The 27,312-nt window shown below is 38.3% G+C and overlaps 2 protein-coding genes across 22 annotated transcripts in view; one reads left to right on the top strand and one right to left on the bottom strand.

Moving 5' to 3' along the window:
* Positions 1–6,927, top strand: part of MAGI3 (membrane associated guanylate kinase, WW and PDZ domain containing 3) — a 263,749-nt gene extending 256,822 nt beyond the window's left edge. For 3 of the 5 annotated variants that reach the window (XM_019956781.2, XM_019956780.2, XM_070779772.1), the window contains 2 exons: positions 2,363–2,501; positions 4,012–6,927. In XM_019956781.2, coding sequence (XP_019812340.2) covers positions 2,363–2,501; positions 4,012–5,108 — 1,236 coding nt within the window. In that variant the 3' untranslated portion in view covers positions 5,109–6,927. Of the gene's footprint in view, positions 1–2,362; positions 2,502–3,304; positions 3,396–4,011 lie in introns of all 5 variants that reach the window. The other 2 variants (XM_019956783.2, XM_019956782.2) reach the window with 1 other exon arrangement.
* The window catches only part of PHTF1 (putative homeodomain transcription factor 1), an 80,346-nt gene continuing 55,717 nt past the window's right edge, over positions 2,684–27,312 (bottom strand). For 2 of the 17 annotated variants that reach the window (XM_070779874.1, XM_019956789.2), the window contains 9 exons: positions 26,262–26,393; positions 25,674–25,760; positions 16,588–16,743; positions 15,425–15,520; positions 14,594–14,719; positions 7,984–8,725; positions 4,276–7,761; positions 4,081–4,188; positions 2,684–3,340 (listed from right to left, as the gene is read on the bottom strand). In XM_070779874.1, the coding sequence (XP_070635975.1) occupies positions 8,693–8,725; positions 14,594–14,719; positions 15,425–15,520; positions 16,588–16,743; positions 25,674–25,760; positions 26,262–26,393 (630 nt within the window). In that variant the 3' untranslated portion in view covers positions 2,684–3,340; positions 4,081–4,188; positions 4,276–7,761; positions 7,984–8,692. Of the gene's footprint in view, positions 3,382–4,080; positions 4,189–4,275; positions 7,762–7,983; positions 8,726–9,827; positions 14,021–14,593; positions 14,720–15,424; positions 15,521–16,587; positions 16,744–25,673; positions 25,761–26,261; positions 26,394–27,312 lie in introns of all 17 variants that reach the window. The other 15 variants (XM_070779847.1, XM_070779835.1, XM_070779842.1 and 12 more) reach the window with 15 other exon arrangements.

The raw sequence follows: 27,312 nt of genomic DNA, 5'->3' as shown, positions 1-27,312 counted from the left end.
TACATCAGTGTCTCTTTTGCTGTCTCGTACACAGGGTTATTGTTACCATCTTTCTAAATTCCATATATATGTGTTAGTATACTGTATTGGTGTTTTTCCTTCTGGCTTACTTCACTCTTAAGTAACAAACTTATAAGAATGGTTACATTTCCCTCCCAAAGATGTGATTTTTCTATCCTTAGCTTTGTATAGTCCAGTTTAGAACTTTCCCCCTTGTGAGGGCCTCCTCTCCGTTACCCTAATTTAAACACAGATGACATCTGGTGGCAAAGTTGTTCAATTACAAGTTTTATAGCAGTTTACTTATGCTGAAACAATAAGGAATATGCAGGTTTGGACAGAGAATTTAACCCAAAGAATATAATTGAAACTAATTATAACCTCAATCATGTTTTTACAAGATGTACCCAAAGCATGCGCCAAATAGTATCTACTTTTAATTTTCATTTCCCTAATTATCAGAGGAATTATTTCCCTAATTATCTGGTGCTAATTCATCATCTGTGTTTCCTCATGAAAATGACTTTTCTCTAATCACTTATTAAAGGAAATCTGGGCACTGACTTTTTCACTTATATACCTATTCTGGATATAAGAATTTTATGAATTATGTTTATTACTTTTCTTCATCCTATTATGCTTATTATCATCTTTCTTTGGCTGGCTTTTTTTTTTGGATTTTTTTTCTACTTTGTATGTTAAATCCATCTGTCTTGTGAGATCTTCCATTTATCGCTTTTTTTTTATAAATTGCAATAAAACTATTCTATAGTCTTATTTGAAAATTTTTTGCATTGTATAGAATGGGCTGCAGTCTACAGTTAAATCTTTCTCATCCTAATACACTTTAAATCTTTTTTTTTTTTTTAACCAAAAAATAGATCACTTGAAAATTAACATTTGTGCTTGTTGTATAACCATGCTTTTATCTCATTAAATCCTCCCCAAAACCCCAGGAGGGAGGGAGGTACAAATGTTATCTCCACCTAACAGGAACATGAGACCACTCGGCTAGGACGAGGTGGAGCCAGAAGTGAACCACAGACATTATAATGCCTCCAAAACCCAGCTTCTAAGCCACTGTGCTCTGCCCCAGCTGTGGATACAGAGCTGTCCTACCCACCTTTGTTATTTAATCACTGCCTCCTCTTCTGTTATTTCTGCATTGTTTTAGTCAGCTCTTGCAAATATTTGAATTGCTTTTTGGAATTTCAGTAATTGTCCATTGTTCAAATTTTCTGTTTTGAGACCAGTACCCTTCAGTTGCTTGTCACCTTGAAATAAGTTTAAAATCGACTGTATTTTAAAATCATTACCATCATTGTCTTTAAGCGGGTCCTTTGAAAAAGTTAGACTTCAGTCATTTGTACTTTTCCTTTTCAAATAACTACAGACATTTCTAGTAAATAGCAATGGTACTGGAGGCATTTTATGCTGATCTGAGCTTTTGTTTTCTAGGGAAATCATTGTACACAGAAGGCATTTAGTGTAAGCCAGCAATTGGTTTTAAACAAGTATTCATAGTAGGATGAATTTCTCCAAGCTGAATTTTCTTAGTTTTAATATCTAGAAACGTGTCATTTATGTAATGCCTCATACGTGTACAGAGTGTAGTGGCAACACAAAGGAAGGAGTGGGCAGTTCTCCCTGGAGGCCGGGAGAGGCTTCCAAGATGAGAAGCCACCTTCCTAGGTTTTAGGATCTTCAGCTAAAGTTGGACCTTCACAGGCAGATTAATCAGAGGTAGCTCTGTGGGACCATGTGGGTCAGATCTTCACCTCTCCCACCACTTAAGCTTTGGTTGAAAACTTGGAATTTGATTCTTGGTTTCAAGATGCCCAGATCCTGCTTACTAGGCGTATAAACTTTCATTTTGTAAATAAAACCAGACATTGTCTCTTCCTGTTGCTACCACCTGTCCAACTCCTCAACTCTAGCATTACAGCACCATGCACAAGTTAAGTATTTCACAAATGAGAGCTCTTCAGCAGAGTTGGGTGGCTCTAGGGATGACAGATGGAGAAGGCGATGGCACCCCACTCCAGCACTCTTGCCTGGAACATCCCATGGACGGAGGAGCCTGGTGGGCTGCAGTCCATGGGGTCGCTAAGAGTTGGAGATGACTGAGCGACTTGACTTTCACTTTTCACTTTCATGCGTTGGAGAAGGAAATGGCAACCCACTCCAGTGTTCTTGCCTGGAGAATCCCAGGGACGGGGGAGCCTGGTGGGCTGCCATCTATGCGGTCGCACGGGGTCGGACACGACTGAAGCGACTTAGCAGCAGCAGCAGGGATGACAGAACAGGAGTGAAGAAGGATGTATCATTTCATTTGTTGTTTCTGTGAATATTTCCTGCCTAGGTTGGTGACCAGATTGTTGAAATCAATGGGGAACCCACACAAGGCATCACGCATACTAGAGCAATTGAGCTCATTCAGGCTGGTGGAAATAAAGTTCTTCTTCTGTTGAGGCCAGGAACTGGCTTGATACCTGACCATGGTAAGTAAAGTAGCTTGCCTGTATATGAGAGGGTGTCAGGGAGGGGGCAGCAGAAGGAAAAAAAAACTATTTGGAAGGGACAGATATTTTACTATTAATAGCTAATTCAGAGGTAACCACAAGAACCATCTAAAGTTAGTTACATAGCATAGTTACTATAAATTATAATATTACAAAATAAGTGACTTCATACAGGACTTTTATTACAACAGGATATATGTTAAGCTGCTTTCAACAGAAAATATAGTTGCTTTTGCAGAGAAATGTGCCTGGAGAAAATAAGAATGAGAGGCAAAGGATTTTAATGTCATGAAAAACATTTAAAATCTCTTCAAATGTTACTTTTTTCCTTATAGTAAGATGAGTTTCTTTCTTAAGGAACAGAGTAAGAACCTTAGGCTTTTCTGGTCATTTGTCAAAAATAAGTTACCTATAGCGGTACCTGGAGACAAAGATTTGGACCTGGGACCATTTCTGTAGTCCTGTGCTGATATTAAACTTCCCTGGGTTCACTGTGTGTTTCTGAAGTATCACAGTATTAGAAACCACCCTTTTCCAGCTGAGCGCACTGGCGTACAGTACCACCCACTGGTCCTCGGCCCCTCCAGCTTCCTTCCTCCCCGTAGAGCTTGTGGGTTAAGTGCAGACATCATCTCCTGTAGTCCCCTTCCAGGCTGTAATTCTCTGACTGTATTACCTTCCATCATCTGCTTGTAAATCATACGTCCCCGGTGACATCTTTGCTAACTGCGCTGTGATGTATTTTTTTACACAGTCCTAGGCTTTTTCTCTTCCTTCTTCAGGTTTGGCTCCTTCCGGTCTGTGCTCCTACGTGAAACCTGAGCAACATTAAGGCTTTCAGGGCTTTTCTTGGTCTTTCCTTAAAAAGATTTGGTAAATTTGCATGTCTTGTAAATCACTTCCTTCTTTTTTTTTTTTTTTTTTAATTAAAAATGATGCTATTAAATACATCTACTTCTATCTTCTGCACTTTTCAGTTTCCTTTTGACATTAAATTTAACAGCTTAATGCAAGAGAATTATTTACAAATGCCCATGAACTCCATTCTGGTTACCATAGTTTGGTTTCCTTTATTAGTGGATTTTGGCAAATCTTTAAGCTATATCCATCAATAATAGCTAAATTAGTAAGCTGCTTGGACCAGATAATTTGGTCCAATTTTATTAGTTATTTAAGCTTTTTATTGGGCTTTTACTACTTATAAAGAATTTACACATCATATATTATTGTACTTATGAAAAGTAATTAGAAAAATGAATGCTCTTACTTTATATATATATATATAAAAGAAACAGCCTACCTTTCATGGACAAGTACAGTTGTCTGTATACATCTGCCATTTATATAGAGAGATATACATGAACTTTATAAAATACTCAGTCTGTTTAAGCAGTCAGTAAAATTCAAATGGATATCAAAGTTCAAAACTTAACTGTTCCTATTATAGTTCTAAAATTTAATAATGTTCTTCTCAAAATCACTTTTTTAGGTGACTGGGACACTAATAACCCTCCATCTCCCAATGTGATTTATGATGAACAGTCACCATGTCACCCACCTTCGCACTCTGCTTCCATATTTGAAGAGTCTCATGTGCCAGTAACTGAAGAATCATTGATGAGAGTTCAGATATGTGAAAAGGCAGAAGAATTAAAGGACACTGTGCCTGAAAAGAAAAGCACTTTAAATGAAAATCAGTCTGATATAAAACATAAGTCTCTTCTTCATAAAAATGTGAATAAAAGGGACCCACCTAACAGTCATGGGCATGGTGATAGGAAAAATCTCTTGAAAGCAGAAAACGGGATCACACCAAGAGGCAGGTCTGCTAGTCCCAAGAAGTCAGCCAGTCAACATCTGGAAGAACATGCAGGAAAGATTCCCAGTCCTCTGAAAAATGACCCCAAAAGAAGACCCAGAGATCGCTCGCTCAGCCCCAGGAAAGGCGAGAATAAAAGCAGTCAGCTCGGCGTTGGGACAGCTTCTGGACAGGATCATTGTGGAAAAAGCAGGGGACGGTCTTCAAGCCCAAAGAAGCAGCAAAAAACCGAAGGCAGCAAAGACCAGTCAAATGCGAGTCGAAGAGCAGGGGGCCATGCTAGCGACAGTGCTGAGCAGATCTCAGACGCAAAAGAAAGATCAGGTGTTTTCGGGAGAGACACAAATCTGAGTCAGCCTGGAAAAAACAGAACCAGGTCTCCAGAGAAAAAAAGCAAGCGAGTGGATGAAAGGTCTCTTCCATCCAAAAAGACTAACAACGTTACTAGTAGGGCAATACCAGAAAATGAAAAAGGCAAGAAAGCAACCTCCAGACAGATGAGTTCTAGTAAAGATAAAACAGGAGAAAATGTCAGAATATCAGAGAAGAAGCTAAAGCAGGAACCTGACGAAAGAATGGCTTTAAGCAAAACGGAAGATCACAAAAGAAAAGAACTTGAGGTGGCTGACAAAAACAAAGAGAGCGGAGGGTTCAAACCTGAAAGTGGTTCTCCCGCTAAGAAAACACCAATAACTCCAGGGCCCTGGAAGGTACCAAGTGCAAGCCGAGCCGCAGGCGCCACTGGGGTGGCTGAGAAGCGGCTGTGACCTTTAGTGTAAAACAAAGAAAAACACGTTGCAATCTTTTCTTAGAAAAAAGCAGCATTTCCCACCACCCCCACCAAAATCTTTTTTTCCGAAAATTCTGAAGCACATATAAGGACATTTTAATTTGAGCATCAGGTTACCTAGGCTGCATGAAGGGCCTGTAGGATTGCTAAGAGCCCACTGTCCCCCTTTGCGCTCAGGAGGAGCTGAATCCCAGTGCTCATCGGACACGCCCTGCTCAGGACACCCAGCTCGTCCTCATGAGTGTCTGAACAAATGACATGTTGACATTCATAACGTGGTTACAACTCATTTTATATTTGTGCCAAGTTATCTACTGTATCATGTCTACTTTATCCTTCTCACTCAGCTATTTCCACAGTAATGAAAAAAGTAGGCTTGGCTTGGAAGTTGATATTCTCAATAGCATGTTGCATGTTTACAGACAGAAATATTTGAGCCCTTGCAGAAGAGATTGTTAACTCATTATTAAAGATGGCAGTTACCTTTCCTAACAGCTACTGATGATGTCCCCGTTTAAAAATAAAACTCCCAAATATCACTACTGGAAAGAAAAAAAAAATGTAGTCAAATACTGACTTTCTTACGATTTTGTTTATTGTAATTCGGCTGGGTAGGGCATTTAAATAACTGTTAAAGATGTTACAGATGAACTGTGTCATCCAACCCTAATTGATCAACCATCTCAGTTCACCCTTCTATTTGTTACTTTATTATGACACCACCAAGGGGCATGTGGAAATATCACTTATTGCTATTTGAAATTTCTGAAATCTAAATTTGTGTTTCTGGATATTTTGATTGAACTATTAATGCTAAGTCATTTAGTCATTAATACATACTATATATGTGAAGAGAGACTTAAATCACAAAACCAGTTTCACAGTCTGTTGCCAGATGAAGGACCATCTGGCAGCAGGTGTGTAGAAGCAGAACTTACCTGAGACTAGCTCAGCAACTGAGGACAGACGTGGTGGTAGACATTACGAGATCTTATTTAATTTCTAGCTATATTAACTTATTTAAAAACAGGACAGTAAACATCTGCTTAGCTTGTACAAATTTTCAGAATTCTTTTTTAAGGTCTAACTAAAGATGCTTACTGGAAGGTGGTTAACAGTTTTTAGCTCCATAAAACAGATCCGGGTTTTTCAGCCCCCAAAACTAGCATTCGGTAGCATCTATAAATAAAGGAACATTCTCAGAATAAAACCATTTTCTGGAGTATTTGAACGCTGTTGTTCTGTCACCCTCGGTTCATCTTGTTATTGTGAAACACATCATGTTCAGGTCCTTCCCTCTCAGAATCTGACTGTGAAATTCTTTAATATAACAACCGAAGCCCCTGTAGATAAGACATTCTTCCCAGAGTGAGTTTTTTTGAAACCCCCTTTTCATCCAGAACTATATTTACCTACCTATTGTAATTACTTGAATAGAGACAAATTAGAAGGCTTGATAATGCTAAGAATTTAGTACCACAGAAATGATTTATTTTCCCTATAGTCCACAATTAGTGATAAAAATCCTATTTTTATTGTTAACTGTGACATAACTTTGACGTCATCTGTTGTCAGTTTGATGTGGCTCTTTCCTCTCTAAGTAACCGGTCACTGTACTGATTCTGTACTGACTTAGCAATGTGGCCTTGGAATGCTAAGCAAAATATGGATGTACTGGTTGTAAATGTTTATATATTGTACAGTACCTTTATATATACACTTGAGGTTCTGATTAGAGAAAGAGATCTGTAAATCGCTCGTTATTTTTTATATAGATATTAAAAAAACAAAAATCAGTTCACGACTTGCATTTCTTTTTACTGTTTTTCTGCTTGTGGCGCTAATTCTCATCATGGTCTGAGTCCTCAGATTTTTATCCTTGTGAGTAACAAACATTCAAAGTCCTACAATCAGGCAGACTCTTAGAGTGATGACTTTACCTGTATAGTTATACTTTTAAACTTTAAATGTATTTAGAGATAAAATTAGTTTGACTTGAATATCATTATACCTCCTTCATACCTTTCATTGTAGTTTTGTGTAAATAATTTGTTAGCCTGCCCCCAATCCTTTCTTACACTGTCAGGGAGAGAAAAGTACTTATGTTACTAGAAATTATTAGACATTTCTAATGGATATAGCAATGTAAGTCCAGTTCCCACAAATGCTGTTTCATCAGGTTGTGTGGCATTTCACAGTATTTTTTAAATCATTTTGTTTACTACAGGTTGTACTTACTTATACAGTGAAGTGTTTTGACTTGACTTCACTGAAATTCTTGATATGAATAATGCCTGAAACCTAGTTTAAGACCATGGTTAACTGAATACTCTTGAGAAAAATAATTCCTGAACCTACCATTACATCAACTCATATTGAAAATAAACCCTAAACCTCTGGCTTCCAAGCTCCATCATGGAGATGTGTGTCTTAGCGAAGCCCACAGAGTGGCACCAAAATCATTTTGTTGTTTTAGTGAACTGACCACAACAGCAAAAATGTTCTGGGATGCATCACATTGTCTTCCAGAGAAATCAGTAACAGCCTGTAATATTGTTGTCTTCTAACTCACATCAAATTTTTGGGACCAAGTAGCCTCTGCACAGAGTCAACTCCTGTGTCCAAGACTTCTGAAATAGAAAAGCATGTGATTTTTCTTATTTCTACATGAGCACATCTTGATCATTTCCTTTTTAAATAGTCAGATGTTTTCATGTAGAAAAAGTCAAATGCTTTTCAACATGGACTAATGAAGAGTTTCATGATTACTACATCCAACATTCAAAGAGAATGGGGTTTTAAGAAAGCAAGGAATACCCAAATTAAACTGTGTGACAGTCTTAACTACTGACCTCCACAGAGATGTGCTTAGGCTGAAGTCTGGTCCAGAGTGAGCGCCAAGAACTAGGAACGCTGGTGTGAACAGACTTCAGTCACAAAACGTGACGATTCAGTCTGGCATGAAGGATTCATCAGAGCAACTTCTCACATCATCCTGGCATGCTCCAATGCTGAGAACTGCTTGTACTTTTAAACAATAACAGATTTACTTATTTAGGCAGCTCTTTATTTTTCATGCTATTAAGGTTTATCAGCAATACAATGACTGGTTTAAAGCACAGCATAATTATGACATCAACTCTATAATCTTTGCTTCAGTTAATTGAATTAGTTTTAAGATATTCACTAACTTGGATATGTTTTCAATGTTTCTGTGCAAGCAGAACCTTAAGTGTAAGAGAGGAGTATGAAGGCTTATGAAGAGTAGAATTTATCTGCTAAAGAACTCAACCTTTCTCATATATACATTAAAACACAAAAACATAGCCAAGTGCTTTAATTTAGCCTGAACCTATATTTTTCCAAAGAATCTTGTGGGTATTTGTCTATTATACAATGTTTGTATTAAAGCCAAGCGAACTATTAGTGAAAACACAAGTCGAGGCTTATTTTGTCCTTAATATAAAACAGTAATTGTTACCTTGAGTAATACCTTATTACAGCTTATAGGCTCAGGATGTACTGCAGGAAAGGTATGGAATTATTGCACATTTGTGAAATTCAAACTTCATTATTCAAGATGCACAGCAATAACTGCAAGAAGCAAAGGATTACTTTAAATGACCAAACTAGTCAATACCTGTATAGACGAGATTAAGTTTAACGAATTTTGTTGTTCAGTCGTGTCTGACTCTGACCCTGTGGACTGCAGCACGCCAAGCCTCCCTGCCCCTCACCATCTCCTGGAGTTTACTTCTTAATAATGAATTTACTTCCTGATAATCCCAAGTCATACACTGTATTTGGAGAGTTAGACCAATTTGCCCCATTATAGAGTGTGTACATCTAAAACATTTCTAAAATGAATTTTATTAATTTGAAAGAGAGTTGTTTGTAGAGTGCACAGGTTCGCTGACCTCTAGACGCATGCTTAGTCATTTTAGTTGTGACCAACCTTTTGTGACCCTACAGACTGTAGTCCACCAAGCTCCTCTGTCCATGGAATTTTCCAGACAAGAAGACTGGAGTGGGTTTCTATGCCCTCCTCCAGGGGATTTTCCTGACCCAGGGATCAAACCAGCATCTCTTATGTCTCCTGCATTGGCAGGGGGGTTCTTTGCCAGTAGCACCACCTGTAAGCCCTACCTATAGATACGATGAACCAAAAACAGACCTGCCCATAACCTTTACTTTGTAGGACATTCTGGTACTTAGAATTTTTCTACTTGTCTCTGAAAATCAAGAAAACCATACCCCAATTAAGAAAGTAGTTGGTTATTCAACTTTTCAAAGTGGTTTTATTATACATGAAGCATAATGTACATATTTAGGAAGTTTGAAGTTATACCTCCATGGCAATTTTAAGAGACAGACTCTTTCCCAAAACAACAAATTATAAAAGTAAGTGAACAGGTATTTTTCTTATCCATCTATGGTTATGACTGTTTCAATCAAATGTATGAATGGCATAATCTAGTTCTGTTTTTACAGCTCGGTTTAATTTCTCAGTAACAGATAAATCCTAAAGTATTACTCCTTTTGGTGGATCAAAAGTCCAAGTTTCTAGAAATTACCATACAGGAATAAATGAAGCACAAAGAGTACAACTCTTCCATCCTAACAGAAAAAAAAACAAAAACTGCATAAATGGTAAATTACTTGAAGTCTATTCATTCTACACATTTACATTATATACCTATTATGGAATCAGGTACTCTCCTGCATTCTGGGGATGGCTGCAGTCCATGGGGTCGCTGAGGGTCAGACACAACTGAGCGACTTCACTTGCACTTTTCACGTTCACGCATTGGAGAAGGAAATGGCAACCCACTCCAGTGTTCTTGCCTGGAGAACCCCAGGGACGGGGGAGCCTGGTGGGCTTCCGTGTATGGGGTCACACAGAGTCGGACACGACTGAAGCGACTTAGCAGCAGCAGAACAGCTAGAATTAGCAGGCAGAGTACCAGAGAAAAGACAGCTGCATAGAGAGGAGAGAGCTCAAAAAAATGTGCTGCGAGTTCAAGTGTTCAGGTGAGTATGCATCAGCACAAGGACATACTCAACAGGGAAGGACCACCAAAAAGAATCAGGCCAAAAATTCTTGAGCTGGGAATAGTTCATGTTCCTACAGTCAAACTGAGAAAACCCCATCATGAAGAGGGCATCATGTAGAGTGCTCAGAAAAATATTGCATCAGTTGTGGAAAAAAGTAGCACCAGGTTTAAGGCTGCTCTGGCCTTCCTAACAAAAGCTTAAAAGCAAGCCTTAAAATGATCAAACTATTTGAATAATTTAACTATATTCTAAAACAAAGCTCAAGAATAAAGGAGGCACACACACAAAACCCCAACACCCAACAATGTAAAATTCACATCCAATAAGAAATTACTAAGGCATGTAAAGAAGCAGGAAAATGACCCAAAATGAGAAGAAAAATAAATCAATTTTAAAAAACCACAGAATGACATAGATGATAGCTGTTTTAATGTTCTTATTTACTATTTCTATTATAAATGTTATGAAAGCAATGTAGAGAAAAGAAAGAGCATGTTAAACACAGACATAAAAGATATAAAAACAAAAGAGCAGTATCAGACTTCTGCAGACAAAATACACCATGTAGGATTAACAGCAAAATGAGATTATTGAAGGCACAGCAACAGAAACTACCCAAAATTGAAGACAGGAAACTGGGACATTGTATAGAGCATCAGTAAGCTGCAGGACAACCTCAAGCAGCCCGACACATCTGTGAGGTGGAATCTCAGAAGCAGGTGGGAGAATGGGGTGCAGAAACACTTTAATAACACAGCAACCCAGCCTGGTGTTCTGTGATGACCTGGAGGGGTAGGGGGACGGAAGGGAGGCTCAGGAGGGAAGGGATATACATACATGACTGATTCACACTGTTATATAGCAGAAACCAACATAAAATTGTAAAGCAATTTTCCACCAATTAAAAAATAAATTTTTCTAAAACAACAGCTAAACATTTCCCAAATTTTATGATAACTATAAATGAAGAGGCCCAGTAAGTGCAACAAATCCCAAGCACACGCACACACCCAAACTACAGCAATACACATTATAACAGCACAATTCAATGAAAAAGATAAAAACCTTAAAAGTAGCCAGAGTTTATAAATAAGAGACATTATACACAGAGGAACAAAGATGAGAATGACAACAGACTTCTTGTCAGAAGCAATGCAACTCAGGAGGCAGCAGAGTAACAACAGTCCTAAAACTGGAATTTTATGCCCAGCAAAAGCTTTCAAACATAAAGATTCAAAAATATTTCTCAACAAGGAAGGCCTATATACCTTGCTAAAAAGATTTCAGATTTTTACCTTCAAAGAAATACTAAACCATTGGTAGATTCTAAATGATGAGACTAGCGTTTCAAAGAATACACATGAGTTTTTGAGATAAATAGGTGGGTATGGGAAAGAGGGATGCCATGTATATTTAAGAGCAGAAAAGCAGAATCCTGTTCAAAAACAGAAGATATTAACTTAGATGGGGGTGGTAAAAATGGGGATGGAAAAGAATGGACTGATTAGAAAAACATCTAAAAGATAATTATTCAAAGACTTGGTGACTGGATGTGAGGTATGAGAAAGGCGAGAATCAAAAATGATTCCCAGGACTTCCCTGGTGGTCCAGTGGTTGAGAATCCACCTTCCAATGTACGGGATGTGGTTTTGATCCCTGGTCAGGGAACTAAGATCCCAACTGCCATGGGGCAACTAAGCCCTCGCACTGAAACTACTGAACCCACGTGCTCTAGAGACCACGTGCCACAGCGAGACAGCCTGCAAGCGGCAACTGGGGAAAACCACACACCGCAACCAGAGGAAGCTGGAGCACTGCAGTGAAGAGCCTGCGTGCCACCATGAGGGCCCAGTGCAGATAAAAAAGTGATTTTCAAGGTTCTGACATGAGCAAGTACACATACAGAAAAAATTACCCACCTGAAAAATCACTTAAACCAATTATAAACCATCAAAACCATAAATGAAACAACTCACTGGAGTAAACAATTTTAAATACTGCATTTAAGCTAAAGAATTCAATGTGTAAAAAATTCAAATAAAAATAGAACAGTGTTTTTGTAGGAGAAAAAAGGCATCTACTTTCTTCACCTGAAATCTGCATGGAGCTGCTCAATCCTGGCTTCGAGATAATTGTTCTTACTCATGATTTCTATGAGTCACCTGTCAAAACACTGAAGTGCCTTTACAGATCAGTTCCTTCCAAAGGTAAATCACTATAAAGGGGTTTTACTTATTTAAAAAAAAAAAAAAAATTTGTAACTCTCACGCAGTATTTAGAATGGCTGCAAAATTTTGGCAATCACTTCTAGTTCAGTTATCTTGCCCTCTATGTTTCTATCTTCACAGTTAGGAAATCTGTCAGCAAAAGATTTTTAAAGGGTTTTAAACAGTAATTACAAATGTTTATTGTGGATTTACCAAGGGTTAAGTACTTTATGCTAAGTACCTTACATGATAACCTCGTTTGACCTTAACAACCCTATTAGGTAGCTATTATCCCCATTACACAGGTGAGGAAATTGAGGTGCAAAAATGTTAAGTAACTTGCCTTGGACTATGAAGCTAATATGTAGCAGAGCCAAGGATATAAATCCAGAAAGGTCTGAACTCAATCCCTGGACTCGAGAAATTCATCTTTAAACCTCAAAAATCTTCCTGCCATAAAAGGGTATGTATAAATGATACACTGATTTTGCATGTACATACTTCACATGTAATAATAAAGTTTCTTAATTATTCCCATTCAAACATTCACAAAATCTTATCATTAAGATCTGTGTACTTTCTATTTGCCTCAAGAGATTCTTCAAAGTGGGTAACTTAATGAGCAGGAATTACATGGAGATTATTCGTTTTCATTAACATATGTATGTGTATGTAAGTGTGACAGGGGATGCGGATAAGAGAACCCAAATCATCGATGGCACAGCTTGGCTCAGTATAGACACTGAAGACCAGAGACTGTACTGAGGGTACAGTAATGTAATGAATTAAATACATTCATTGAGTTGGACAACAAACCGAACACTTCACTTAGTACTGTGATGGGAAACATAGCTCAGATGATTCCAAATGGAAGACATACTGTCTGGTGAACACGGTCACGTGTGCACAGAAAAATGTCTTATGCTGAATTACATGCTATATTATACGCATGACTGTTTCACCAACAACTATACAGTTATTAGGGTTAACTTCAAAATTATAAACCAATTGAAAATTTCTCCATAGTTTCACAGAAAAATCACAGTTTAAAGGTTATTTTTTCTTTCAACAACAAAAAAGCCTAGAAACTGAAATTCTCCAATAAAGTTCTTTTATTCAGGTTCAACCTAAAATAGTTAAAATTTAAACTTGATCTCTCTTTGCTAGAGAAATGAAATATCCAATTCTATAGACTGTAATAGAAAAGTACTGAATTTGTGTATTTCCAATATAGGATTTTGCTTCATGCTTTGGGCATCTACCCAAAAGAGTATTTCCAGTAAATATAAGTGTCACAGCATTGAAATGCCCAGAATAAATTTCCTAACTTAAAAAGTTGTCCTTAAGTTACTATAACACAACTGTCTTCAGTCTCCTGACTATTCATACTATTTGAAAACCATGAAAATACAGGGTTTTGGCATGCACGCCCAGTTGGAAAAGGCTCTGTTCCTCTGAAAACACGATTCATTAGATTAGGAGAGCTGAGGGCACCTCTGCGTATGAACAAGCAGGTGCGTGTCTCATGGTTTTGCAGTCATCTCTTTCCTTAACGGGGTAAGCACTGATGCCAGCAAGGGGAGAGAGTCCAGGCACATGACTCAGCTTATGACTTAATTTTCCACAGCTAAGAAAAGAAAATCACCAAAATCAGTTAGTTGGGGTTGATAGGTGGGGTTGATAGGTACACTTACATGTAAACCAAGAACCATTTACATAATAAAAAAGTATCAACTCTGGCAATAGCAACCATAGAACATCGTAGAGAAAAAAACATTAAAAATTTCCAGGATCAAAACTGATATACTGCAGCTCACGGGGGTTTCTGATTTTCCTTCATTCTGCCTCTGTACATTTCCCTAGCTCAGAGGCCACCCCAGCCCATGCTATTAGACTGACATGAGATTCAAACTTGACTTTTTGTTCCATTCAAGAGCACAGTCAATTGTGCTTGTATAAAATGAGAAACTCTAAGCTGAATGTCTATTTCAAATGCTCATTTCTCTACCTGAAGAATCATTTCCATGCCAGCCACTCTCTCCCTCCATCCCACCTTCCCCCACTAGCTCTCCCTTTCCCCACTAGCTCTCCCTTTCTCTCTCTCACGCACATGCACACTGGGAAGGTTAAAGATTATTATACATACTAGCAAGTTTTAAGACTAATAAGGCAGATGCTACAGAGTGGTAATCTCACTTACTCTTATATTAAATCCTAGAAGATCACTTATAACACCCGAGACTGCAGAAAGGATAACAACTCGTGTGATATTGTAGATTAAGGGGTTCATCGTCAGTCCATAGAGTCTAAATGGTGTGTCCAGCTCCTAAAAAACATGAAAGAACTGAGATGAAATACATGGTTTCACAATAGCTATCAGTGATTATCAGACTGGTTTTTGAGTCTTGGGTGAGGATGACTGCTTAAGACCTCTTTCCTGATGTTCAATAACTACCTTCAAAACACCTGTAATGAGGGGGAGGAGGGGGAGGATAAATTTGGAATCAACAGACACAGAGGACTGCATATAAAATGGATAAACAATAAGGACCTGCTGTATAGCACTGGGAACTATATTCAATATCTTGCAATAACCTGTAACAGAGAAGAATCAGAAAAAGAACATATGTGTGTATATAACTGAATCACTTTGCTGTACATGTGAAACACTGTAAATCAGCTATACATCAATTTAAAATAATAATTTAAAAATTTAAAAATAATAATGTAAATAAATAAACGCCTGGAATGGGCTCTCACCTAGTGTTCCACTAGCTATGTTTTTAAAGGTGGATTCAAGCAAGATGCAATTTGTGATTTTTTAATGTAATTTTCAAATGTGACAGACAACAGCAATGATTAGAACTTGGGTAATAAGCTGGGAAACTTTTCTCATAGAGTCATTAACCCCAACTATCAAGTCTGTATTTTGAATCTACACAGCATTTATCTGTTACGAAGTTCCTCTCCAAGAAGTGCAGCGTTGATTTAATTAAATGGTAATAAAAATGCATCACAGGGCATTACTTACTTTTAACAACTTGGTGGAGAGCTTTAACACATTGTTTACTAGGGTAAGCTGTTCTTTCTTATTCGGCTTTTTTTCCATTTTAAGATATAAATTAATCTAAGGGAAGGAATAGAGATTAGGGCAAATGTCATGTAAAAGATATGTATATGTATGTGTGTATATATACATATATATTGCATTCAATATGGCAGATTTGGAAGGCAATATTTTCAACTAAAATAAAATTTGAAATTCTAGTAGCTATTTTTACAGAGCGCATATGTCACATATCCAACCCCCATCCCTAATCAGTCACATGTGGGGGAAAAAAAAGGCTATTTAGTGAAGAAAAAATAATGATGAAGTAATTTATCGAAACAATGAAAATTTTATATTAATTTTAACAAGATGTAAACTCTTTGAGTTCAAAAACTATATCTTATTCATCTTGGTATCCCCCCAAAAATCTAACATCCTTATCATTCAGGGAATGGAAGAAGACTTTTAACTTACTAATTCCTTGTTTCTTCCCTTACAGTAAGAATTTTTCACTATAATTCTAAGTTCCACCCAACCAACCCCCCCCAAAAAAAACTAATGATATCAGATATTTTAAAACTTATGGATAAACATGAAATTAAAAACAAAAAACCAACTCTATATTACTTTATATTCATAAGAAACATTTCTCAATTGTCGTATCTACTCACATACTAAAGAGCAAGTATTTTTCAAACACTGAATGTATTCTATGACTGACAGAAAAGAAAGTGAAGAAGCTTACTAAACATACTTAAATGACGGGTACGCCAAAGAGCTAATACTTGACACAGAACATGAGATTAAAAGCATGCTCCATTACCACCACCAAAAATAATCTTTATACTACGAAGTAGCATGGAGAATCCCCATGGACAGAAGAGCCCGGCAGGCTACAGTCCATGGAGTCGTAGAGTCAGACACCATTGAGTTTCGAACCACAGCACCCAATCCTGGGAGCAGGTGGGGAAGATATTATCCTCACTTTATATACAAAACAACTATATGGTTGCAGAGTGACTTGTAAGGGATAAGGTTACACAGCTAGAAAGTGACAGAATCTAGACTCAACCCTGAATCTTCTGCATAAATCTTATTACACCATTTCTAACCACTGAATCAAACTATCCAGGACCAGTCAATACCTGTTCAGTAAGTAATATTGAGACATTGCTGTATTTCTTATTGGTTTCAGACCCCAATGAGGCTAAGCGCAGTAAGAAAAGTAGTAAAGCTGATTCCCAGATCAAAAACTCCCAATTATAAGCATCATTTAGGAAAGTTTTATGTCCACGGAGTACCTATGAAAAGGACCAGAAAAAAGTTAAGTTTTTCACTTGTATTAATTACTGTAATTACTCCTTTGCCGATTTAAAAACATTTACAAGATACCACCATTTTAATACTCAGAGCAGAAGTTTTAATACTCATAAAGTATTATATATTTCTCTAAGCTTCCCTACATTTTCTTCTTTGCATCAGGGACAGCAAGCATCTGGAAATAACCAAGGAAGAAAACATAAGTGAAATAAGACAAATGCATTTCCAAGCTCTTTAACCACAAGTGTGCCCACTCACAATTATATGGTGGTCATTTTTCAAAGTATTAAATTTGCATTTGACTAGCAGAGGCCCTCAAACCTGCTGCCCACTCCACTTACATGACTAGAGAATCCTGAGGATCAGTTCTTCACCCCACTTTAGGATCTGAATAACAGCAGCAGCCACCAGTATGCCCATTATGTGTCAAGTTTTCAGGTAAAAGTTTTTTTTTTTTCTTCAAAACAAGGAGGACTGGAGATAACGTGATAGAGTAACAGAAACTTGAGTTCATCTCCTCTCACAGGCACACCCAAATCACAACTAACTGCTGAACAACCATCAGTAAAAAGACTGGAACCTATCAAAATAGACATGCCACATTCAAAGACATAAAGAAGAAACCACAGTAAGATGACAGAAGGGGCACGCTCACGATCATAATCATAATCAAATTCCATATCCCTTGGGTGCTGCTGCTGCTGCTAAGTCGCTTCAGTCGTGTCCGACCCCGTGCGACCCCATAGACGGCAGCCCACCAGACTCCCCCGTCCCTGGGATTCTCCAGGCAAGAACACAGGAGTGGGTTGCCATTTCCTTCTCCAATGCACGAAAGTGAAAAGTGACAGTGAAGTCGCTCAGTCATGTCTGACTCTTAGCGACCCCATGGACTGCAGCCCACCAGGCTCCTCCGTCCATGGGATTTTCCAGGCAAGAGTACTGGAGTGGGGTGCCATTGCCTTCTCCTCCCTTGGGTGAGTGACCCACAAACTGGAGAATAATTATATCACAGAAGTTCTCCCAAAAGAGTGAGAGTTCTGAGCCCACCCCAGGCTCCCCAGCCTAGGCGTCTGGCATTGCAAGGAGGAATCCGCAGAACATTTGGCTTTGAAGGCCAGTGGGGCTTGACTGCAGGAGCTCCTCAGGACTGCGGGAAACAGAAACTCCACCCATGGAGGGGGCACACAAGGGGACTGAGGGCAAAAGCAGTGACTTTGTAGGAGTGTGGGCCAGACCTCCCAGCTGCCGCTGGAGGGTCTCCTGGGGAAGCAGGGAGTAGTGTGGCTCTCCCTGGGGTCATAAAAGCTGGCAGCTGACACATCAGGGAGTATTCACAGAGATGTGAACTCTGACTGGCGGTAAACATCTTGCTTGGGATCTTGGCACCAACACCTGGCCCCACCCAACAGCCTATAAGCTCCAGTGTTGAGACATCTCAGGGCAAACAACCAAGAGGGTGGAACAGTCCCACTCATCAAAAATAGGCTGCCTAACCACTTCCTGAGCCCATAACCACCTCGAGACACGCCCCGTGACACAGCCTGACCCACCGGAGGGCCAGCAACCACTCTACCCACCAGTGGGCAGGCACTGGTTCCTCCCACAGGAAGCCTGCACAAGCCTGGAGACCAGTCTCAACAACCAGGGGGATAGCAGAAGCAAGAAACCACAATCCCACAGCCTCTGGAACTAACTCTGCAAGCACATGTCAGAAACCACCCTGAGAGCGGCTGGTCCCTGGCCCTTGGGTAACAAGATAAGTGGGAGAGGACTGTTGGGACACACAGGACATCCTCCACAGAGGGTCTCTTTGCCAAGGTCAAGAAATGTAACTAATCTACTACATACATTAAAAAAAACAATGACTTCCCTGATGGTCCAGTGGTTGAGAATCCACCTGCCAATACAGGGGACGTAGGTTCGATCCCTCGTCTGCAAAGAGTCCACATGCTCAGAACAACTAGGTTCGTGCACCACCACTACTGAAGCTTGTATGCTCTAGAGCCCATGAGCCTCAACCACTGAACCACGTGTTGCAAGTGCTAGGGCCCACGTGCTGAGAGCCTGTGCTCCGCGAGAAAAGCCACCGCAATAAGAAACCCACACACCACGACTAAAGAGTACCTCCCACTCCCTGCAATTAGGGAAAGCCCACGAGCAGCCATGAGGACACAGCACAGCCCAAAATTTAAAGTTTCTAAAATAAATAAATAAACAGCAAATTGTCGTTTAAAACTAAACAAACAAAAATAAAAATTTAAACAAAATGACACGGCAAAGGAATATGTTCCAGATGAAGGCACAAGGTAAAACTCCAGAGGAACAACTAAGTGAACTGGAGACAGCCAATCTACCTGATAAAGAGCTCAAAGTAAAGATCGTAAAGATGATCCAAGAACTCAAAAAGAATGGATCAAAGAGCAGTAAGTTTTTAGCAAAGAGCCAGAAAATATAAAGAACAACCAAACAGAATTGAAGAATACAATAACTGAAATGCAAAATACATTAGAAGGAATCAATAGAAGAATAAATGAGGCAGAAGAATGAATCAATGAGCTGGAAGATAGAATGGTAAAAATCATGGATATAGAACAGAATAAAGACAAAAGAATGAAAAGAAATCAGACAGTTTAAGAAACCTCTGGGACAATGGCAAATGCACCAACATTCGCATCACAGGGGTCCCAGAAGGAGATGAGGGAGAAAAAGCCCTGAGAAAATATTTGAACACTTTCCTATCATGGGAAAGGAAACAGTCACCCAAGTCCAGGAAGCATAGACAATCCCATATAGGATTAACATGCTGAAACATACAGTCATCAAACTTAGAAAAATTAAAGACAGAGAAAATATGAAAATCAACAAGGGAAAAACAACAAATAACATACAAGGAATGTCCATAAGATTATAAGCGGATTTTTCAGGAGAAACTCTGTAGGCCAGAAGGGAGTGGCCTTATAATATAAATATAAATTATATATTTAAAGTGATAAAAGGGAAAAGCCTACAACCAAGACTACCAAGCAAGGCTCTATATTGTGTTTGATGGAAAAATCAAAACCTTTACAGACAAGCAAAAGCTAAAAGAATTCAGCACCACCAAACCAGCTTTAAAACAAATGCTAAAGCAATTTCTCTGAACAAAAAAGGCCACAATTAGAACAAAAAAATTATGAAATGAAAAGCTCATCAGTAAAGGCACAAAACCATCCACACACAAATATAACATTAAAGCCAGAAATTGTGTGGGGAGGAGAGTACAAATGCAGGCTATTTAAAATGCATTTGAAATTAAGAGATCAACAACTTAAAACAATGTTGTATATATATAGGCTGCTATACCAAAACCTCATGGTAACCACAAACCAAAAATCCTAAATAGATGTACACACAAAAAAGAAAAAGGAATTCAAAGACAACACTAAAGATAGTTAACAAATCACAAGAGAACAAGAGGAGAGGAGGAAAAAAAATATCTCCAAAAACACATTCAAAACAACTTAAAAATGGCAATAAGAACATAGACAGTGATAATTAAATGTAAACAGATTAAATGTACCAATTAAAAAAGACTGGCTGAATGGATACAAAAATAAGACCAATATACATGCTGTCTTCAAGAGACCCACTTCACATCTAGAAACATATTCAGACTGAAAGTGAGAGGATGGAAAAAGGTAATCCATGCAAGTCATGGAAAAGGTCAGTTTTCATTCCAATCCCAAAGAAGGGCAATGCTAAAGAATGTTCAAACTACTGCACAACTGCACTCATCTCACAGGCTAGCAAAGTAATGCTCAAAATTCTCCAAGCCAGGCTTCAACAGTATGTTTGAACCACGAACTTCCAGATGTTCAAGCTGGATTTAGAAAAGGCAGAGAAACCAGAGATCAAATTGCCAACATCTGTTGAATCATCAATAAAGCAAGAGAGTTCCAGAAAAACATCTACTTCTACTTTATGGACTACACCAAAGTCTTTAACTGTGTGGATTACAACAAACTGTGGAAAATTCTTAAAGAGATGGGAATACCAGACTACCTTACCTGCCTCCTAAGAAATCTGTATGCAGGTCAAGGAGCAACATTTAGAACTGGACATGGAACAACAGACTGGTTCCAAATCGGGAAAGGAGTATGTCAAGGCTGTATATTGCCACCCTGCTCATTTAACTTATATGCAGAGTACATCATGCAAAGACTGCCAGGAGAAATATCAATAACCTCAGATACACAGATGACACCACCCTTATGGCAGAAAGCAAAGAACTAAAGAGCCTCTTGATGAAAGTGAAAAAGGAGAGTGAAAAAGTTGGCTTAAAACTAAACATCCAGAAAACTAAGATCACAGCATCCAGTCCCATCACTTCATAGCAAATAGATGGGGAAACAGTGGAAATAGTAGCTGATTTTATTTTTCTGAGCTCCAGAATCACTGCAGATGGTGACTGCACCCATGAAATTAAAAGACGCTTGCTCCTTGGCAGAAAAGCTATGACCAACCTAGACAGCATAGTAAAAAGCAGAGACATTATTTTGCCAACAAAGGTCCATCTAGTCAAAGCTATGGTTTTTCCAGTAGTCATGTATGGATGTGAGAGTTGGACTATAAAGAAAGCTGAGCATTGAAGAATTGATGCTTTTGAACTGTGGTGTTGGTGAAGATTCTTGAGAGTCCCTTGGACTGCAAGGAGATCAAACCAGTCAATCCTAAAGGAAATCAGTCCTGAATATTCATTGGAAGGACTGATGCTGAAGCTGAAACTCCAATACTTTGGCCACCTGATGAGAAGAACTGACTCACTGGAAAAGAACCTGATGCTGGGAAAGATTGAAGGTGGGAGGAAAAGGGTACGGCAGAGGATGAGATGGTTGGATTGCATCACTAACTCGATGGACATGAGTTTGAGCAAGCTCCAATGGTCTGATGGACAGGGAAGGTAGTGTGCTGCAGGTCCACGGGGTGACAAAGAGTCTGACACGACTGAGCAACTGAACTGAACTGATGCAAGTGGAAATCAAGAAGCTGGAGTAGTAATATTATGTCAGACAAAATAGACTCTAAAATAAAGACTGGTACAAGAGACAAAGAAGGACACTACATCATGATCAAGGGGTCAATCAAAGAAGGTGTAACAACTGTATATTCATATGTACCCAACACAGGAGTACCTCAATATTTAAGGCAAATGTTAACAGACATTAAAAAAGAGAAACTGACAGTAACACAACAATAATAGGGGATTTTAATGTCCCACTTACATCATTAAACAGATCATCCAGAAAGATCAGTAAGAAAACATAGTCCTTAAATGACACATTACACCAGATAGACTTAACTGACACTTCTTTAAACTTTTTGTCCTGTACTGAGGTAGAGCCAATTAATAACATGGTGACAGTTTCAGGTGGACAGTGAATGGATTCAGCCATACATATACATGTATTCACTCTCCCCAAACTGTCCATCCATCCAGGCTGCCACATAACACCGAACACAATTCTATGTACTACACAGTAGGTCTTTGTAGGTTATCTGTTTTAAATACAGCAGTGTGAACATGTCTCAGATGGACTTAACTGATATTTATAAAGCATTCCATCTGAAAGCAGCAGAATGCACATTCTTTTCAAATGAACATGGAACACTCTCCCAGACAAATCACATGCTGGCCCATGAGGCAGGCCTTGGCAAATCTGAGAAAACTGAAATTATATCAAGTATCTTTTCTAACCACAACATTATAAGATTAGAAATCAACTACATGGAAAAAAAAAAATCACATGGAGGCTATACAACATGCTACTAAACAACCAATGTGGAATGTATGTAGACACAGCTGATTCACACTGTTGTACAGCAGAAATTAACACAACACTGTAAAGCAAGTATACTACAACTTTAAAAAAAATTAAACAAACAAAAAAAACACTATGACAAATTGAGAGAGAGAGGGACCACAGAAGAAAAGTGAAAGCTTTATATTTTGGTATCATTAACAGCACTTTTTCCTACTTTTTCAAACAGGGCCCCCACCTTTTCAATTTGAACAGGCTAGAATCCATTCCTCAATCTTGATTGTAACTAGGTATAGCTATGTGACTGAGTTCTCACCAATATAAAAACCACCACCACCACCACCACCACCACCACCAATGGATTACTGAAGAAATCAAAGGGAAAAAAATTTTAAATACCTAGAGACGAAAGAAAATGAAAACACGATTATCCAAAACCTATCAGACACAGAAAATCAGTTCTTTAGAGGGATACAAGCTTACCTTTGGAAAGAAGAAAAATCTCAAACAACCTAACCTTATGCATAAAGCAACTAGAGAAAGAACAAACGAAACCCAAAGGTAGTAGAAGAAAATAAATCAAAAAGATCAGAGCAGAGATAAATGAAATAGAGACTAAGAAAACAACAGAAAAGATCAATAAAACTTAAAGTTTGTTCTTTGAAAAGATAAACAAAACTGATAAATATTTAACCAGACTTATCAGGAAAAAAAGGGAGAGGGACCAAATCAATTAATTAGAAATGAGAAATCACTACAACCAATTATATATCAATAAAACAGACAACTTAGAAGAAATGGACAAATTCTTAGAGAGGTACAATCTAGAAAATATGAAGATCATCCACAAATACTGAAATTGAATCTATGATTTTAAAACTCCCAGACCAGAGAGATTCACAGGCGAATTCCACCAAACATTTAGAAAAGAGATAACACCTATCCTTCTGAAATTATTCCCAAAAAAGAAGAGGAATGAACAATTCCAAACTCACTATATGAGGCCACCATCACTCTGATACCAAGACCAAAGAAATCACACAAAAAAAGAAAATTGTAAACCTATAACACTGATGAACATAGATGCAAAAATCCTCAACAAAATAATAGCAAACTGAATCCAACAAAACCGTAAAAGGATCATACACTGTGATCAAGTGGGATTTATCTCAGAGATGCAAGGATTTTTCAATATTCACAAATCAATCAGTGTGATACACTACACATTAACAAACTGAAGAATAAAAACTGTATGATTATCTCAATGGATGCAGAAAAAACTTCTGACAACATTTAACATCCATTGTGAAGGAGATCAGCCCTGGGATTTATTTGGAGGGAATGATGCTGAAGCTGAAACTCCAGTACTTTGGCCACCTCATGCGAAGAGTTGACTCACTGGAAAAGACTCTGATGCTGGGAGGGATTGGGGGCAGGAGGAGAAGGGGACGACAGAGGATGAGATGGCTGGATGGCATCACCGACTTGATGGACGCGAGTTTGAGTAAATTCTGGGAGTTGGTGATGGACAGGGAGGCCTGGCATTCTGTGATTCATGGGGTCGCAAAGAGTCAGACACGACTGAGCGACTGAACTGAACTGAAAGATATTAAAGCACTTTGATAGATTAACAGCAAAAAAAGAAGAAACAAGCAATCAATATGCTGACTATAGAAGGCAACTAAAATATAAAGAAAAAATAAATGAAAAGGGGTAGAAAAAAAGATACAGCATACAAAAACTAATCAAAAGACAGTATGGTTAAATTAAAATCAAATAGAGTAGATTTTAAGATACATTAGAAACAAAGACATTTTATCAGTTCATGAAGACAGACAAAGCTTGACACTGTTCAGGATTAAGGGAGATTAAAGAGCTAAATGACAGATGAGAGATGACAGCTAAATGAATATGTGATGCTGGATTGAGGAAAAAAAAAGACTATAAATTACATAAAAGTCAATCCACCAAGGAGATGGATATCAATTCTAAGTCTGCATGCACCCAATTATACTGCTTAAAAACATATAAAGCAAAAACTGACAGAAACAAAAGGAGAAAAAGATAAATCCACCATTAGAGCAGACATGACCACACTTCTCTCAATGGTTTATAAAATAAGCAAACCAAAAAGATGAGTAAGAACATGGGAAATTTCAGCCATACAACCAATAAACCTGGGCTGATTTATAGAGGGAAAACTGCTCTCCAAAACAACGGAACACAAATTCTTTCAAAGAGCTGATGGAAGATTTAGTGAAACTGACCATGTACTGGATAATAAAACAAGTCTACATAGTTCAAAGGACTGAAAACATTCAGAGCACGTTCTCTGACTGTCGCAGAATTAAAACTCAGTAAGTGGAAAAGTATAGAATAAAGCTGTCAATTCTTATAAGAAAGAAACCACAGAAATAGAAACAAAAAATATATAGGGACCTCTCCAAAGAACATAGGAATGCACTTTAAGGGTCTCCCACTGGCCAAATCTAGGACAATTATGCATCAAAACAATATAGTAAGAGTTTATAATCCACTGGATAAAAATAAGAACATAGGAATCCATAACATAATAAATGAATGAATGATTAAATGGGGAAAAGTCTACTTTAGAGTGACAATAAAATTAGAAGAAATGATGAAGTTAGAAAAATCACTATTTTGTATCCATCACGATATATAGCTTTATTACCAATCAAAACTTCCAATTAAGTTACCATGATCGTAGAGTCTTAAAGGACTAAAACTTACTCTTACTCTCATTTCAAAAGTCATAAAAATTAACAAGTATTCAAAATAGCAAAAGAAATTTAGACACAGTAAATACACACACACACAGGGTTGGCCAAAAAGTTAGTATGGTTTTTCTGTACCATCTTACAGAAAAATCCTAACAAATTTTTTGGCCCAACCCAATACTTCAGCATAACCATTCTGGTACCTTCACCTTGGACTCTCCGGTTCCCAGAGCTGTCAGAAACAAACATCTGTTGCGTGTGTGTGTGTGTGTGCGCATGTGTGTGAGTGTGTTCACTTAAATACAGTGAACTAGTTTAAAACAGAAAGTGAGTTCTATTTTCTACTTTCCACTGAAACAGATCTGAAACTCTTACCTGGGCACAACAAATGAAAGCAATGGAAAGCGTCAGTAGGAAGACGGAAGACACCACCACGTCCACCGATCGCTGTGGGCCCCGTCTCTAGAGAGTGAGACACAGGTTAGCGTTCTAGGTCCCCGCCGGAGACAGATTAGGGGACCCGATCTTACTATGCTGGTGTGAAAACGAACGTTTATAAGAAGTTTCTGACACAGGATTTTAATATATTTTGGACATCTTCAACTTTAATTAAGCTCTGAGATTCATGCCATTCAAGGTAAGGGTGTGATTGATTCACTAACACATTTTCAGCTGGAATGTTTCCGCAGAAGTCAGAGAACGATGCAACATCCAACTTATCACTCTGCCCTAAGAGTTTAAAATTTCTTTTCCCTTTCCAAGCCCTTATTTAATTAGCTCTACCAGCTCTGCAGATAGATCACTCCCAATCTGGTGTCAAACAGGTGAACTAGATGTCAGTCACTGACATAATCTGTCCAGAACATAGGACTACCCAGCCTAGTGAATATCTGCCACCAGAAATTTCAGTGAGCATGTTTTCTGTGTATTATTGCAGATATTCCATGGTTAGTTAAAACTCACCTTTAGAAAGGAACGCAGTGATAACCATATCTTAATGTTCTCCACCTTTTTAAGTCTGAAATGAGGTATTTCATATTTCCTAGCTTTCCTGGCAGAAGTAATATGGCTGAAGAGTTTTGCAAATAAAAATCTCTAGAGGAGGTTAAAAAAAAATCACAAAGTGAAATATACGTATGTGTCACTGTGTGTATACTTATATAATTGTAAAATATTCCCAGCACATAAAAAATATTAAAAGAATCAAGTTCTGATCATTATGTATAATGTGCTTTCTGTAGCAACAGATTAATGAGCTATTAACAATGCTTTTTCACTTCCTGTCTTAGTGACTTCTTCATGGGGGCTTTCCCAAAGGCTCAGTAGGTAAGGAATCCACCTGCAATGCAGGAGACACAGAAAATGCGGGTTCAATCCCTGGGTCAGGAAGATGCCGTGGAGTAGAGCATGGCAACCCACTCCAGTATTCTTGCCTAAATTATCGCATGGACAGAGGAGCTTGTAGCTTGGGCTACAGTCCAAAGGGTCACAAAGAATTGGACGCAACTGAACACGCGTGTACACATTCTTCTAATTTACTACACTCTGGACATTTTCAAGGAGTACACCTTGGAGACCATTGTGAATCCCAACCTTCACAAATTCAAATATTTATACAAAATTCTAGCTTACTCCCAAATTACATTTCCATTCAAAAACTGTATTTTTTTTGCACATACCACCAATATAATAAGCCCTCAATACCAAACTCTTATCCAATTTCAATAAATTTATTTGTTTATTGGATATTGGCCATTTTTCAGAAACATTTTCACTTTGGAATTACTACACACTCTACATATATAAAACACATCAAGGCACATCAAGGAGCAGGTGCAAGCAATCAGTTAGGCTCAGCCACTCCTACATATAGGCTCAGTAAAATTTCAGATTACAGCATGTCATTTGTAAATAATCAATATCAGAAGTGTTAAACCCACAAATACCAAAAGTCCACTTATCAAGCCTCCACTGCCCATGTTAGCTTCTGGAGAGAGAACAAATCAAGACAACA

The sequence above is a fragment of the Bos indicus genome, chromosome 3 (genome assembly GCF_029378745.1).
Source record: "Bos indicus isolate NIAB-ARS_2022 breed Sahiwal x Tharparkar chromosome 3, NIAB-ARS_B.indTharparkar_mat_pri_1.0, whole genome shotgun sequence".
In the NCBI taxonomy this organism is placed as follows: domain Eukaryota; kingdom Metazoa; phylum Chordata; class Mammalia; order Artiodactyla; family Bovidae; genus Bos; species Bos indicus.
The sequence above is the reverse complement of the archived record's forward strand: the minus strand, read 5'-3'. Positions and strand labels throughout refer to the sequence as shown.